Source organism: Leptidea sinapis, chromosome 12 (genome assembly GCF_905404315.1).
Source record: "Leptidea sinapis chromosome 12, ilLepSina1.1, whole genome shotgun sequence".
NCBI classification, from domain to species: domain Eukaryota; kingdom Metazoa; phylum Arthropoda; class Insecta; order Lepidoptera; family Pieridae; genus Leptidea; species Leptidea sinapis.
The window spans coordinates 13,649,833-13,668,157 of NC_066276.1; the positions used below are offsets into that span (position 1 = coordinate 13,649,833).

Below are 18,325 nucleotides of genomic sequence, written 5' to 3' on the forward strand. Positions count from 1 at the left end.
GGAAACATTGTATTCAAGTCTGGAAAGAAATTTGAATGTCTTTATAAAACAATACCTACTTTTCTATAGAACTCGCACTAAAGGTCATACAGAAAATAAAGAGACTAGGAAGGAATGGGAAAAACTTCGACCAACAACCGTTTCTCTCTATACACTTAAAATATGTTTACAAGACTTTAACGTCACACTGCGCTTCAACCATCACGCGTATTTATTTCAAATATGTTAATTTAAATGAAATAACTATTTTAGATAATATCAATAATAATATATATTAAAAAAATATTTGAACTAAATATAAATTAAATGCATACACCCTTGTCGTCAGTAATTTGAGCCACAGAAACCATATCAGCCACATATTGAGCAATTTAAAGTCATCTATGTATCTTGTATGATTACTTCATAAAGCGATAGGCCACCTTTGAGCTGCACATTTTAAATAATAATTATTAAGAAGTAACAATGGTCTTACTATTGATCCTTGAGCGACTCCATATAGTACACGTCGCTGGATATGCTTTCACACCTTCCGACTTTTACAGTTTGTTTTATATATAACATTTTCTATGTCTACTATTTAATAAAAGGAGAAGGAAATACGTGGTTACCTTTCTGAGCGGCGGTCTGCTCCGGATGAACTCCAGTATCATTGCGTGCGCGTCCTTTTTCACACTGCAGACAAGAATTTGACATAATTTTATAATATCCCGGAACTAGATATATTCTTGTGTAGGCATTTACATACTATTTAGAATTCAGGAAAATTCGATCAATATTATAGAATTGTATTTTAAGACGCACCATTCAGAAGGAGAATAAAAAAGTACATCGTCTTTAAAGGCCGGCAATGCTCCTGTGATTCCTCCGGTGTTGCAAGAGTATTTGGGCGGCACGTTTATACTCCTTTTCCATAAAAAAAGACGTCTCAATACATAATGATTGTGTATTTTGTCACATTTATGCACAGTTATGAACACGGTGACAAACACACTAAATCACGGTTAACGTATCTAGTATGGAGGTTAGAGGCAAGGAGAATCATCTGTGTATATGAAAAAGTGTCCGTCAAAATGCGTTAAATTAGGGTGGCCCATGGCGCTACATTAGCATCAGGGTGTATCTTAAAAGAAGCGCCAAATATAAAATCACCCTAATCCTTTAATATTTACTACATTATTTTTCCGCCATTGTGGAAGCTTTTTGAACTGTTTTCAACTTATCTCCCATATGAGATGATTCTCCTTGACTCTACCCTCCATAGTATCTAGACACCTTCTGGAATACGGACTGTCAAAAATACTGTTAAGACAAGTTTCCCTTATGAATCAATAGATGGCGCTAAACTATGGCACCAATTATGTCAGAGTGATTTATATGAAACAGATAAATATTTTATAACAACATATAGAAATAAAATAGTAATTAACAAGTAGTTATATATAAATATAAATTGTCTTGTAAAACGTGTTGAAATACGAGATACGTATTAGTGCAAGTATGGTACATAAGTAGTGAGAGTACGATACATTTGCTGATGGGTCCAAAAGCCGTGAAGTAAAGTTCAAAAATAGTGTTCAGTCTTGTAGTGTTGTGTCGAGGCAAATCAGACATAAGTAAAACATAGACTTACAAAATTAGAAATGAGAATCATGGAGAATCATAAAATAGTTTTAGATAAACAAACCAAATGTTCCAACACCTAATTATATAAAAGAATTAGGTAATTGTTTGTTCTGAGACCGCACTAGTTGCCACATTATTTTGTCCTTGTCAGATTGTCTTCAGCATTTATAGAGCCACCAGTAAATAGCTAAGCGGCGTGTAGATGGCGCCGCTGTCTTATTCGCGCTCTCGGCCCTGAGTAGATGCTCAATAAGTAAGTACGAGTAGATCGTAGTGTGCGTACACTGATCGATCAATGTGTTATTAATCCGACGCAGTTACTTTTTTACTATATGTCCGTCCGTTCGTTTTCCCCGTACACTGCAGACAGGCTACTTGCAAACATAGCGATTCCTCCATATTTTTATTCTATTCGGAAAAATTATAGCTTGGTTATTAACAAGTAGGTAAGTATATAATTAAGTACAGAAGGCTAATTACAAATTTTCACTTATAGTTATATAAATAAGATTAAAAATTAAAACAAAAGAATTAAATTAAAGTCGTCGGAAAGATAACACTTAAAATAAATTAGGTTAATCACACGTATGTTATGCAATAATTGATTATAATGAAAGAAAGGTATAGCTTAGCTTGGTTATTTACGCACGTTTAAAACATTTTATATCATTAAAGTTTCTTAAGGCCATGTACTGGCGTATTAAAAAAGTCGACATCTATTTCATTAAAAAGGTTATTATAACATCTGAATGCTCGTAACATAAAAGTATTTTTCTATAGTTTCATTTTACGTTAGGGATATGTAGAAAATTGGGCCTTCTAAGGGTGACAGAAGTCCGAAGTCCAATCTGACCTAATATTTCCGGACTGTCAACCGTGCCATTTGCTATACTGATCAAATAGACTAAATCTGCGATACGTCTTCTTTCGTATAGTGGTAATATTTGGAATTTATTACAACGGTATATGTATACGGATAAATAAGTCTAACTGCGAGACTGAATATACTTTAAGAATCGCTTTTGGATGCCTTCAATATTATTTACGCAGACATTGTAACTAGAATTCCAAACCTGCGAGCCGTTTTCCAAAAGACTTTGAACATAAGCACGGTACAGAATTTTTAAGAGTTTTAATTAAATTGAATTCAGGTGACATTCTAATAATGAAACCTAATGCTTTAGAAGGTTTATTAACCATATAATTTATGTGTTCGTCGAAAAGAAGATTTGAATCAAAAATTACACCTAAATCGCTAATTTTATAGACTCTTGCAATTGGTGATTGCTTTAAACTGTAAGTGATTTTTAGGGGATGAGGTTTTCGAGTGAAGGCACACATGTAGCATTTAGATACATTTACGTCTAGCTTATTTAAATTACAATAATTTTGAAATCTATCAAGATCTTCTTGAAGTCGAGAACCATCATCATATGTACTAATGGGACAGAGAATTTTCATGTCATCTGCATATAAAATAACTTTAACGTGATGAAAGCAGGAGGTTATGTCGTTCACGAAGATAATGAAGAATAGTGGCCCGAGCAATGATCCCTGAGGTACTCCAGAGGGAATATACATCGTCGAAGATGTGTATCCATTTAATACTACTGCCTGATACCTATTCTGTACATATGAAGAAAACCATCTATACAAATTACCTCTGATGCCTACACGCTTAAGTTTCATAAGTAGTGTCACATGATTAATTCCATCAAAGGCTTTGCTATAGTCCGTGTATATGACATCTACTTGAGAAGGATTTGACATATATTTAGTTTAAATTCAGTGCACACTAAGAGATTTGAGGTGGTAGATCTGCCCCTCAAGAACCCATGCTGACACGGATTTATGGTTTGTTTAATAGAGCAATAGAGTTTCTTATATACAATTTTTTCTAAGACTTTGGCGAAGAAACATAGTTTAGAGATTGGCCTATATTTCTCCACACAGTACACATACGCAACTATTTGATGTGCTCAATGTAAAAACAAACTATGCTGACGTAGATGTGTTGCTGTAATATAAAAAGGAGGCAGTGCAAGTGCACGGCTCATGACTCACGATCGGCGAGCAAGGTTCAGTGCACACGACTCACTTGTGTGGTATCGCAGCGTCCACCTTGCGCAGCGTGTACCGGCGGGAGCGGATGTCGTCCATGAGGATCTCGTAGGGAGTCATCTCGTATTCGATGGGCGTCCGCGAGTAGTTCACCTTCTTCAGCTGGACCCCCATCCGTAGCTCGCCGATCACTTGCATCCAGAACCGCGCCTGCGAGCACAACACCCACGTCACTCACATCGGCCAGTGTCTACTATCTATCTTTCTGTCTATAAACTACAATACGTACTTGCAGAGCTCGCCATATCCTCCGGTTAGACTACACACACAAAGTAAATGTTAGCTTATAATTATGCGCGCTTAGGTTTCCAATAAAAGACTTAGCAGTAGGCATAACAGGTTTAGACTTGTTCTTGGTATACACATTATGATTATCACAGATTCTTTTTTTTATATAAGAGAAGGCAAACGGGCCTGCCCGTTTGGGCCTCCTGAGGCTCACGGGATGGGAGTGATGAGGCAATCGCCCAAGGACATCCGCAACAACAGGTGTAAAGAGATGCGTTGCCGGCCTTTAAGGTGGGAATATGCTCTTTTCTTAAGGGTCCCTAAGTCGTATAGGTTCGGGAAAACAGCAGCCGGTAATTGATTCCACAAAGTGGCTGTCCGTGGCAAGAAATATCTTGCAAAACGCGCGGATGTGGAATACCAAACGTCAACGTGATTCTATGTATGCTTTGATGACTTAAATTATAAATGGCGCAAATAGCCTTTTCTGAAGCATAAAGCAAATTCAGCAAGCCAGCTCAACGAATTATTATACAAGTTCACCAATAAGAAAAATAAAATTATTGTTTCTTTAGATATGAATATTGATTTGATAAAGGAAACAAAATACGCCAAGAAGTACAACGAAAATGAAAGACTGCCATAATTTGATAGTCCACCAATGATAAACTTACCAGTAAATGCATGTATTGACCATCTTATTAAAGGTCCTAAGAAGTTTCCGAAGTAGATTTTCTGCAGATTGTATAATGTAAGCTCTTTAATAATATTCAAAAAGCTAAAATAGACACTTTTACCTGTCAGATCACATAATACATGGCAAATTTTACACCTTCCAGTAAAGAAAATAAATACCAAAGAAAAAAACAAACAAACGAGACTTTTCCAAAGATAATACAGATATATTAATTATAGCTGCATAACGAGATTATCTTGGGTTGAACTGTTCAACAAGACTGTACGTGATGAAACGTTTAATTAGTTCCATTAAACCTGCCTATTTTTCTTCAACCGATGTTTTCCTTTTATGTCACTAAAAGTTAATAACAATACAAGAAAACCCAAATGGATTACAAAAGGGACAAAGGTATATAAATATACAGTAATACATTTCTTAGAATACGCATATTGCGACTTAAAACAGGTAAAAGGCTGGGACCTCATCAAAAATCAAATTGACAGTAAATTTCCCTCCGCCGACATCGATAAATTCATATTTAAAGGAAATACAATAAATAATCCTCAATAAATTGCCGACGTCTTTAGTAATAAAATATTTACAGTTTTGACAAATCCCAATTAAAATAATAATCATTTATCTATCTATATTTCATATTAATTTACTACAAACAAGTTAAATCAGTAAATAATTTCATTTATCTGACGGCATGCACTCATGCTCAAGTAGCTGCTGCACTAAAATTATTAAGAGATTCAAAAACAACAGGTTACGAGGAGATCTCTACTCAGCTGCTGTTAAATATTGCAGTAGCCATACTTTTTTTCGAACTGCAAACGTATCTAATATATCTTTTTTTCCCAGGGAAAATTCACAGAAAATATTCAATAATAAGACCTAGCCCACCAAAAGGTGATAAAACAGATGCAGGCAACTATAGACCGATCGCAATAATTCCGATCCTATCAAAGTTATAAGCGAAATTAATGCAAAGTAGACTGGTTAAGTTTTTAGCAATATTTAATGTTAAGTTAAGGTGCTAATGGTAAGGGTCAAGTTAATCTATACAATTTAATAAAGGATTTTAAAAATTGATATGTTCACTATAAGATGCTGCTTTGGTAGCTGATTCCGTTACAACTTAAGACAGAAGGACCCTGAAGTTGGGACTGAATAAATTTAACGACTTGGTATTTATTACATAAATCTCACAACTTTTAACATTCAGACAAATTGAGTTGCCAGTCTTGTTTTTTTTATGACATCTCTTTTCTTGTTGTAGATAATAGTGAACTCTCATTTAGAGCCCACTACGATCGTATCATTAATAAATCATATAAAATGCATGGTTTCATTTTAAGGCAGGGAATTGAGTTTAAGAAATCGCATAAATACGTAATTTTATACAACGCTTTTACAGGTCAGATCTGGACTATGCGTCATTGGTTTGGTACCGGCTTGCTATAGTATTCATTAAAACTACTTAGAACATATTCAAAATAAATTCATTAAGCGTTTAGCATTCCGCAAACATTACATCACAAATCCCACGTTAAATTATCACTCCAACGATTTAATTTCTTGGGCCAAATTTTTTAAAGAATTGGCTTTTCGTATAAATAATCAGATAAAGGAAATATATTTACGGAACGAACTTATATTGCTTTGGCAAGATGTGAGTTTTTAAGAGAGACAAAAAAATTCAAGATTGGACAAATATTGTCTCTACGGATAAAATATGGCTCAACGCTAACCCCACCGTATCCCGATCCTGGACTGACGACACTGCTGCTTGCACCTCCGCAGTACCAACTGGAAAAGAAACGCCTCATCAATTGCCACGCAGGTACAGCAAAAGTTTTTGTACAAGACGCACTGCTGGCATTTAAATCAAAGAAATCTGGCGATTACCACGAAGAAAGAAATGCGGAGGTGTTTGAAGAGTGGTTGATGAACATGCTTCTATCATTGGAAGAACCATCAATAATTTTTATTGATAATGCGCCCAACCGCTAAATTGAAGAAACGCCAACGCAAACCAATAAAAATGACATTACTAATTGGCTTCGCAAGAATGAAGAAAATTAGGAAGAACTCTTCCATTTTAAAAATAGAATTATATTAAAAATATTAAGAACCAAAAAGAAACCAAAACGGTATGTGATCGATGAAATGGCAGCAGAATATGGCATTATCGTCCTTAGGATTCCTCCATATCACTGCCAATACAACGCCGATAACTGGTCAACTAAGAGAGTCATAATGTTGAATTGGGACCATGACATTGCATTTGATGAAGAGCTAATCATTAATATTACTGAATTCTCCTCATCGGACGAATCATGTTAATAAAAGGAATTAAGACTATTTTAGTTGTTGTATTTGTAAACCTCATACTAAGAAGAAAGTAAAACTTTATATAATGTTAATTTTTTAATTTATTGGTTTCAACCTGAAATTTTATTGTCTTCCTGATTAAATAAAATATTACACCTTACAGATAATCATTTATTTTTATCGATTATTTGTAATGTGTGGCATCACTAAGGGGCCGGTACCCGTCCATGAAGTACAATATTATTTGTATGAATTTTTAACTTACACAATACCAAACTTCATGGGCATGAGCTGTCAAAAACCTATTAATAAAGTGGACAGTATGTAGGTGAGCTAATTACGTACCTAATAACTTAAGACAGACACCCTTAAGTAGGTAAGTACCACTAAATAAATTGACCGAATTGGTGAGATCCATCTCACAACTTTTTACGAAAAGAAAAACTGAGTTACGACACTTGGTTATTTTTACAAGTTATGTTTTTGATCGCATTTAAAATATATTGATAACAGATGAGTTACGGGTGCATTTTTTACGTCACTAAAGCATTTATAGGTATATTATTAAATAAATGTTATAAAGCTGCAGTGTTTGTTTGTTTGAACGCGCTAATCTCTGGTACTACTGGTCCGATTTGAATGATTCTTAGTCCATTTATCGAGGAAGGCTATAGGCTATGTTTTTTTTTTCAAAATTAGGGATCCGTAATAAAATTGCTTTTTTGTAACGCAAGGTGAAAAAGTATTGACAGTAGAACAAAATGATGTACAGGCTATAATATAGGCAATATTTTATTACTTATAAAACTATCGCGTGAATTATACTTTATATGGCAAAACAACGTTTGCCGGGTCAGCTAGTTATTAAATAAATGTTATCAATATGGTTTTATGGGAATAACTTTGAACTGGCTAGGAACGTATGAAAATAGAAAACATGGTGTTCATATAACAAACTCTGGACAACATTGTAATAATTGAAATGAATCTAATTTAACATATTAAAACTCAGGTGCACAGGGTAGCATTCTAGGGCCTTACAACTATGCCAAAAATCGCTTATAAGTATACACGAATTATTTCCCCTATTTTTCCTTCGTTGAGTGGGTAATATTGTATATTTGATTAAAAATACTGGGAGAGTTTCTTGCGCCGCTTCTCAGAGCGCCATTTGTTTCCGAAGCGGTAGTAGTGTCTAGTATATAAGAAACGACATCAAAAAGAATTCTAAAGAAATCAATTTTGAGAAAATAAATGCCTTTTATAATGGCTAATAAGCATCATCGTAGCGGTAACACGGACCCAGTCGGAGAAGTGCAGACGCCGCAGCTGGTGCTGCGTGGCCGCGGGCGCGCCCAGGTCCTGCGCGGCCGCCGCGTCCCGCACGCGCTCCAGGAACGAGGCCAGCTCGCGGGCCTCCGCCAGCAGCGCGCGGACCACGGCGCGGTAGTGACCCTCGGCCGCTCGCCCGCCGCCGCCCTGCCGCCCGCAGCGCTGCAACAAACACGCCCGGAAGAGATAGAGATCTATCGTCTTCATCGGTGACACCATAGACCAAGTATACTAACTATAGGCCGACCGTCTATCTGAGTCCTCGCCTGCGGGGTACAGGGGCGCGGGGGTATGACGACAAAGGGGGCTGAGACAGGTGCGGCCGGCGGGGGCGCTTAGTGAAATGAGCGATTACAAAAATTCGCTCGCCGCCGGTTTGGCTAGGCCAACATGAGGCAGATAAGATCCTATATATATAGGTACATAATATAACACAAGTGTTTCTTTCACTATCACTTTTACACCGTAAAACACAACACCGCACCATATTTCCGTCGATTCTACTTAAAATTGTCACTGATTTTGAATAAATAGTGGATATTTCACACGTTTCACAACAATAAACGTAAAATAAAAGTATACAAAATATCTGTGCTCTCAACTTTGTTTAGCACACCGGGTCAGCTGACCTTGAAAAAACCGGCACGCATGGCGAAACAAAAAATCTAAACACACTATCTCATTTCTTTACATAAGACTCGCATAAGTTTTTCTTTTTCTCGTGTGAGTGAGACGGAAGCTATCAATTAGTCTAGTTACTATACTTAGTCTATGGGTGACATTTTCTATTCCTCTAAAATGTCGGCACGCTTGTACTACTCGTATTGTCCTTATATTTGTATTTAAAAAAAGCCCGCTAAGTTTCTTGCGCCCATTAGTCTATTTTGAATGGGTGGTAGTATTGGAAATTCAATAAGTGATTTTGAATAAAAATATTTGAATTTTCAATCCGACAGTAAAATAAAGCGGTAACGCATATCATTGCTTTTTTATCAATTTAAATCAAAATAAAATCAAAATCACTGTCTTCATATAGGTCACGGAAATAACACACCATATCAAAAAATTACCTTTCCTATTAAATTTACCGCCACTTCGTAAAGGGTTGAGCTAATGTGAAGAAGTAGCAAGACACTCACTAGTTCATCGTTTTACAAATCATTTCAATTAAGATATATGTCAACACATACACGGATAAATAAAATAAAAAAATTTAAATTAATACAAATCAAAAGTTATACAGTACAGTAATGGCGTCATGGACACACTCCATTAATAAATAAAGGAATTTCGCTAGGATATTACTAGCGATTACTATAAAAAATATAATTATTTTAATTTAAAGAATCTGAAGCAGAGTTTCTGGTAACAGGATCATCCTGCCAACACAAGTAGCGCCCGTTGGCGTTAAATTTGTAATTATTAATATTACAACTAATATTATAATTATTAATATTACCGACTTCAAAAAGTAGGAGGTTCTCAATTCGATCGGATTTTTTTTGGACGTATGCCACGTACACCGATTACGCTGAGATTTATGATCCGATTTACATGATTCATCTCTAGATCCCATAAAAATAAAGTTCTCCGTTCCCGTTTCCTGGAATAGTTACTTAAAATTATCTACTCAATATATGGCAATAAAAAGCAACGAAATCTTAAGTAGGTATGGTTTACCTGAGTTAACCTAGAAAAATCCTACTGTAGTTTACAGAACAACCTATTGCATACACTGCCGATGCCTGCAGTGCATGTAGGTCAATGAATACGAATGTCAAAAGTTTTCTTTTCTTTTTATATTCTACCGCCACTTTGGAAGGAATATTGAGCTTTATTGAGAACTGGCATATAAGAAAAAGTAAATGTAAATTAAAACGTAAAAACAAGAGTAATTGTGCACAGTAGATGCATGAATCCACACAAACAAACATACATCTTGATTAAAATTGGGGTGAAGTTCAGATGACTGGTTAGTGACTATGTTCTTTCCGCGACTTCGACGAAGTAGCGGGTAAAGCAAGGTTTTATATATGTATATAGTATAATAACTATATTATTATTAGAACTCAATAACCTTTGTTATTTTTTTATTAATTTACATTCCTAATAGTCATGACATTTAAGTATTTTTGTTGGATCACTTTACACAGAGTGTAATTAAAATAATATATGAAACGATGAAACTGTCAATGTTGATTTAAAAGAAATATTAATATTATGTAAGAAAATCAACATATTATTGTGATTTGCTCATGTATGCTACAAGTGCCGACATCTGTGTTCACGTAGCGTAACCATGTATGGAATGTGAGATTTCAATAAATAGTTAGTCTATTGTTCGAATGCACACGGTTGTTTCATTAGTGGCAGTGAGTTTTTAGCCAATTCTTCCAATGATAGCTTGTACGAAGTGGTGGTTAATGGCAAAATGTCATTAATGGGCGTCATATCGTTGCGTGTGTGGGACGGGCGCGGGCGGCGGGTGGGACCACTGGATAGGCTGTTCCATTTTTCCAGCAAATATTTTGTGCCTATTTGAAGCGCCATTCGCACACGAGCGTCCGGAGACCAAATTTTGACGTTTTATATAAATGGCTGCGACGGATTTTTACATCTTGGATTAATTTCGTTAATTTTCCGTGTTATTTATACTTCAAGAATTAACGAAATAAAGAATACAATGTTTTTTTCGTAAATAGTTTCACACCATCTATCGATGTTTGCTGAGGTTGTCGTCAGCAGTAATTTTAGTACCACAGACTCTCGCTACATGGCCAACAGCGCCAAAATAGCGAATATCAAACAGGCACAAAAGCACTTCGACAGCTGCCAGTCCAGTGCTACATAGTAAAGGTCAGTGGGCGGGACATTCACCTGCACGATATCAGCGAGCCGCGGTGCGGGCGGCCGCCGGCGGGCCCGCGCGGCGCGAGGCGTCGGGTCGGCGTCGCGCTCGATGCCCTCGTCGTCGGTGTCCGTGCGCGCTCCCTCGCCCTCGGAGTCGTCGTCCTGCTCCTCATTGCCATCTGGAAAACATAATAATAAATGAGTTGTGCTGGCAAGAAGCAGGCTCCATATACGGATACCAGACAAAGATAGAGACTTGCAGGCCCCAAGCTGTACTGAGAGATCACAAAGATGAAGAAGCTTCTTAATGTGGGAGATTCACAATGTCGTCACAATGCCGTCTCACGCCTTCGCGCTTGGGGAACTCGTACCTTGTAACCGTTGCTTAGTCTTGCTGGAAATTCCGCGGTATATTTTTTGATTAGTATTGCTCTTGCTACAATCTCTTGAGACACTTTGGCTCAAGTGTTTCTTTTTTATTCACAAAAATAAATCTTCTCGTTTGTCAAGTAGTGTGAACGTATATATATTGGTTTTTCTTTAAATCTAATCCAGATGCTCTATGCATCAGGCTGATGTGACACCAATGTTGCACTTTCCATTCAAAGCCGGGGCGGGTCGCTAGATTTGTTTTGAGATGGGTTTTTTTTAATGATAAACGCGCAAACTTGAGTCTTCTGGGGATTAAATTGGACAAGGTTCAATTTACCCTATTCCGCGACTTTCTCAAGAGAGAACTCGATTGAAGACACAGGTTAGTCCCGGCACTGGTAGACGATTTGCAGAGACCTAGATGGCCTGTGTGTTACCACGCTGCAATTAATGAAAAACAAAATACGTAACGATGATATGTGATCCCAGTGTCTTTCTTATTTCTTGTATTATTTTTACAAAGTTTAACTACGCAACTCGGCATTTCAGTTTCAATTGTTAGCAAAGATCAACAGAACAAGTGTTAAACTTTGCTAATAATTGAAACTAAAATGACAAAAATTGTTCGAGACTGCCCACTGCCCACTTGGCCTTAATATAAGTTGCCTCACTTTGTGACTACGCCTGCGGTATCTAGTTGGAGCGCAACCAATCCTTAATCTAAGATTTAATAATTACATATTACATCACATGTATTTGACTACTACCATGATATGAATAAGGACAATATTACAAAATGGACGACAGAGAAGTTAATTCTAAATGTGACAGCACCTTCACTAATTGTTATGGATAATGCTAAACTCGCCCACACAAGCCAATCATATCGTTGATATAAAAAATGGCTGCTTGAAATTGATTTGCATTATAATGATATATAATGCAAATCACTTTCAAGATATATCTTTGGCATAAATATCAACCACTTGAAGAAGTGAAACAAAACGTGTCTGCGCCCGTATATGAGATAGATGAAATATAAAAATCGCACCGTCACGAAGATTTTAGGCTCCCACATGAACATTGCAAATTGAATCCTATAGAAATGATGTGAGGTATAATGAAGCAAACAAGTTGCTGATAAGAAATAACAGTTTAAAAACCTAAAAATACACGCTTTTTATAGAAAACCAAAGTAAAAAACAGAAAAATTATAGATGTAAATTATACTTATAAGATAACAAAAATCGTATATTGCAAATTGTAAAATGGAATAATTTTATCAAATTAATGTATCGTCATGTGTCCTCGATAAATCTACGAGTTTGAAAGAAATCTGACCGTTTAAAGTGGGCCGAAATCGCGCCCATATGAGTCGGTTACAAACAAAATATATTCATACACGTGAAACGAAAATAAGGCGTGTTAAAAGGTAACTATAGGCCTGCAAGTGACATTAAATAGTTAATAGATGAAGCTTTCTCACAAATGTAATGTAAAGGAAATTAAAAACGATTTCATCAAGCAAGAGTAACTGAAATGCTGGAAAAGTGAATATAATAAATACCGCTTTAACTTCATCATCTGATGAAGAAAAAGAAATGCAAGGAGAATGCTTGGAATCGTTTTCTAGTTTTGAATAAGGTGTTAAGTTTGACATGACATATTTTGTACGTTAAGAACCCAATGTATAACAACATTCTTCATACACATAACTAATATATTTCGTGTTCATAAATACTAAAGACATAAATAAAAATTAAACAGAATCAGTATTAAGAAAGTTTGAAACTAAATCAGAGGTCGAGTAGGTGTATTAATAATAATGCTCTTAATAATTTTGCGTATTTTCGGAGAAAGTTGAATATTGATGCGATCGGATGCTTAACGAGAATAGAGGTCGCGGAACAGACACTTCCATATCTGACACACTATGGTATGTGTTAGCTACCATAGCTCCACATTGGTGGTAACCGCTATCTTCTGCAATATTCACAAATAAAAGTTACGTTTTAATACTTTATAACAAATTAACAATTTTTTCAAGGGGTGCGCTCTTTTTATCTATTTTCTTATTCTCGCTCTCTTTAAATTATTTTTTTAAGGAGCCACAGTCTGGCTCCGGCCGAGAAAATAAGGCACAATAATTTCAGTGGACCTCTTTTTCTCTTTGAATATAATTTGATCAGATACGTACATTAAATATTTATTAAATGTAATAGTCGTAGTAATCTAAACTAATATTAAAGAGACGAAAGATTTGACTTGTTTGTTTGTTTGTATTTAATAGGCTCCACAACTACTGAACCAATTTGAATAATTCTTTCACTGTTGGGAAGCTACATTATCCCAGATATAGGGTACATATCATTTTCAAAAAAATTTGGGTTGCCTACTAAAAGTCCAATAATGTAACCCAAGATGTAAAAATATGTACGCGAACGACGTCGCGGGTTATCAGCTAGTCGTTTATAAATTGTATGTTATAGCAACCGTTACATTTGTTAACAATTCATTTTAATTACGCAATACCATTTTTCACGTACGAACGGGCCAGGCTCGTCTGGATTAATTACCACACTGAGAGAGTACCTACTGGCTCTACCAGAGTCGGAGAATCCCTCCCCGACCATTTTCGCTCGGGCCGCCTGTCGTATTCTGGGGCACAGAACCGCAAATGTCTGAGGACAAACGAGACAGTAATTCTAGTCTCGGCACTTTTGGGGCTAGGGACCAGTCTGCTCTCTGGCTCCATATAGATTTTGAGGCTCTATGCCTGAAGTACAGTTCCGACACACAACTGTTCGGTGAGCTCTGTTTCCGTTGGACGTAAGGAAGGTCGAGCGGGCTGCAAGGTATTTCATCAATCGTGCTTATAACGTGTGGCCCTGTTTTATTATAAGTTTATAAGTTGACGCCGGTGCTAACGCATTAAATCCGGCACTCATACTCAAAAGGCGCAGTCCCTGACTCATGGAAGTCAGCCCTGGTCCATCCAATCCAAAAAAAGAGACAGTTCGGATCCGGAAAACTACAGGCCTATAGCTATTACTTTACCACTTAAACAACCCCATTTGTCGTATCACCGCTCTTCGACATCGCTTCCCTTAAAGCCTCACCTAGTATCGCAATACGGGTTCTCAAAATCTCGAGCGATTGCCAACTCCGCGGTCACCTGGAAGGCAAAGCTAAATAGGCTTTAAAGAAGCTGGGCGTATTTACTAGCGCTCTACAAAGCGCAAATCCCGCCACATATAGAGTTTTGCTGTCATCTCTGGTTTAGCGCACCCCACTATCAGCTCGAACAATTTGACCACGTGCAACGCAGAGTTGCTCGAAGCAGTTCTCTGTGACGAATTCCATCACTTTGCGTTGCGTAGAGACGTCGCTTCATTGTTTTACCGCATTTATCACGGGGAGTGTTCCGAAGAGCTGTTTGACTGCCTGCCGCCGAATTCCACCTTTGCACGAGACGCCATAATTAAGAATATCATCCCCAACATCTGGATGTGTGAAGGAACACTCACCAGTTGGCAACTCCTGTAGGGATCTTGTTCGTTTAACGCACGATGGACGATCAAATGTAAGGTACAAGTACAATCGATATCCTTCTTAATATAGTATATTAATATACAAGTGATTACATTTGGCGTACCTACATTACATATACCCATACAGCCTACTTCAAAATTATAATATTAGTAATAAAATGCATATATTTTATAACTAATAATTGTGAATTATAAATAATTTGATAATAATAAATGTTTTTTCGTCTTAATAAGGGACACATTTATGTATTCATAAAAATGAAAATGGATTGGCATAAAACCGCTTAAATTGAAAACCCTTTGTCTTAATCTTTGTAGGGATAATAATTCTATTATGCACTAGTGTGCAATATTATTGTGCTTGTCGGACTGTGGCCCTAAGAACGATGTAATAAGGCTCAATTTACTAGCGTGTTGAAAAATATATAACATCCACGAAACCACATTGGATATGGGAACTAGATCAACGGGGCGGATCACCGCTAACGCCTTCAAATACATACAGGTACTAAAGAGATGTAATAATTACAGCTGATACAAATCAGAACAAAGAATAGCCGGAAGTCATTATTTCGTAAAAAGTACTGTTGCTTAAGTGCTGACTGGCAGACAGGTACCGATCTCCTAAGATAATATAACAAATAATTTCTAGTTGGTGGTCTGTGTTGTTAACGTTTGTGTGTTGAGCGTCCAATTTCGGCTGCAATCTTCAACGATCCCGTCAACATAAATAAATTAACATTAAAATTTATGTCTATTATAGTAAAAGTGAAATGATCCTCTTTGAGGGCCGAATGCTCTGGAATCTGAACGTTTAAAGATTTTGTAAAACATAAAATACTATGTAATAAAAATATTTAAATAACGCTATTATCAACTTTAAATTTGCTAATGCTTCTAAACGATTGGTGATATTTTTATGGCTCTTACAAGATGAAATAGCTAATATATTTCTCTAAAAACTGAGCGTTTCAAAATTTAAAAATAACATAATATAACGTTGGCATAAGGGACATTATACTGCTGCTACTAAAGACCGTCCAAGGGTTCCACGTCCGTGTGCGGGCAACGGGAGGCAGTGTATCGCTGACTTACACACGAGGAGGCTGTACGTAACGCTGTCAAAATCAAGTGTACAAATTCACTGCAAGAAGTGTAGAAATGCGTTAAATTACCCTTGTAATGTCCACTTATAGACATTTATCACAAAAGTCAAACGAAATCGAAAACACCATATTAATTGAAATGAGTAGAAACTAGGATAGGCTACGTGACTTTTTCCATGTGATGTATGTGGTAATTTAGATTTAAGCAGTGTAGTAAAAGTGTTAAAAAGCTTCTGTTTACCTTATATTGTCAGTTTTTTATTCGAGCAATCTCTGAGTAAATTTTATTCGTAAGGCCATGACCATCTTAAGAGTTAAATATAACAACGCATTTAGAATGATTTTGGGTCTGTCGCGTTATTGTAGCGCTTCCTTAGTGTTTGTATTGTAAAGGGTTAATGATTTGTAAGCAGTAATAAGAAAAAAGATTTTTTCAATTAGAGACCGCATTAGTAAAAGTTCCAATATTGTTTTAAATGTAATTAATAATTTTGAAAATATAATGAATAGACATTGGCTGTTAAAATTAAAGTGTTCAAATAATTGTAGTTAATGTGTTACTAACCCTAGAATAAGATTTTACTAACATCATATGGGCTATGGCCTGAAATAAATGATATTATTATTATTTCGGAGCAACCTGTAAGAAATCTAGTAGCCTCGGGCTAGCGTAGGAAATGACTCCTACTTCGTGGCGTATTATGTAAACACGTAAGGGTGTTTAAAATTTTGTTTCTTAAATGTATAATTTGTTTGTTTGAAAATTTCAAATATTTACTTTAAATTTTAGAATTTTTCATGAGTAACGTCTCTACCCGTGTGTTCATTTAACGTCGCCATAATTGCACGCTGTATATATTTACATCAACAGTTCTTCGCTGGGCGGTCTGTATATCTGACTGACCTGTCTCCGAGGTGCTGGTCATCTCTCCGATGAGCCGCTCCAGCTCGGGCGACATGAGCCGCTCCTCGTCGTCATCCTGCGCGAAGTCCAGCGCCTCGAACACCAGCAAGCCCAGCGCCTTCACCAGCTGCGACCAACAGTTACCAATCAACTACATGTCCACAAAGGATTCACACACACAATTAGCGCACTTGATATCCGCATCATAAAACATCATGCAAGCATTTTAAGTTACATTTCTGTAGGCGCAGTGGGGGTACGATAAACACGGCGGAAATGACATTCAGGGGGCATATTCAAAAGTATTATTTATTTACAATTAGATACAATAACAAATAACAGTTGTCCTGTTATCTGTTATTATCAACTAATACCAATTACTTAAGTACAGGATATTTAATCTGATCCTGAGATCCTATTAAAATTGTACACAGCATTAATCAAATACATTAAGAAAATAAAAGTGGACTGTTGTGTCCAACACTTATTATTAAACAACATAAAATGTGATTTAAGTTTAACATAAAACTATGGAACGTAAAAGCTAATTAATATACAGCAAGAAGAAAGAAGCAAGAGAATATCAATATCAGCTTTATTGATGTGGGTGTTATATTTAGTTCTATCCTAAATAGCCTTTTCTTTTTAAATTTTAGCTGAATAATAAATATTAAAATAACAAAACTCCAATAAATACTCGCGAAATAAAAAATATCGACACACAATGCTATAGGTTGAAGCACAATGTGACGTCAAAGTATAAAGTCCATTGTACACAGAATTGCTGGTATGGTGGCAAGTTATTAATTTCGGTGATTAGCGATATATTACATTTTATCTTGGTTTTTTTAAGATTATATAATTATTATTTACAATGACTGTAAGTGGATTTGTTAAAACGCAATCAGATACTCTTCTAAAAATAGACGCGGTTATGTTGCTATTTGATATCAATGTTATGGTTCTGTTACATTTATAGAGTACGAAACAATAAAATTATAAACTTAATTATGAAAAATAAGATGTTCGTTGGTTAAACTCACTTCAAAACAGCCTTAAAGTGCTCAGATAGTTGAGTCTCTTAGAACTAGAAAAAAATACATTATCTTAGTGCACTTTTCGAAATATTTTCGAGATATAGAGCAGGGTCGATAATTTTTTGAAACCAAAAAAAAAATTAGTAGATTCTCTACTTGGGTTTACCCATTAGATAAGGAAG

At 36.2% G+C, this 18,325-nt stretch overlaps 1 protein-coding gene across 2 annotated transcripts in view; it reads right to left on the reverse strand.

Annotated features, from left to right (window-relative positions):
• The window catches only part of LOC126967089 (protein spire), a 49,069-nt gene that overhangs the window by 2,940 nt on the left and 27,804 nt on the right, over window positions 1-18,325 (reverse strand). The window contains exons 3-7 of one of the 2 annotated variants that reach the window (XM_050811476.1): window positions 17,107-17,233; window positions 11,201-11,352; window positions 8,294-8,485; window positions 3,725-3,897; window positions 612-675 (exon numbers count right to left, since the gene is read on the reverse strand). In XM_050811476.1, coding sequence (XP_050667433.1) covers window positions 612-675; window positions 3,725-3,897; window positions 8,294-8,485; window positions 11,201-11,352; window positions 17,107-17,233 — 708 coding nt within the window. Of the gene's footprint in view, window positions 1-611; window positions 676-3,724; window positions 3,898-3,992; window positions 4,007-6,408; window positions 6,467-8,293; window positions 8,486-11,200; window positions 11,353-17,106; window positions 17,234-18,325 lie in introns of those variants that run through there. The other variant, XM_050811477.1, reaches the window with a different exon arrangement.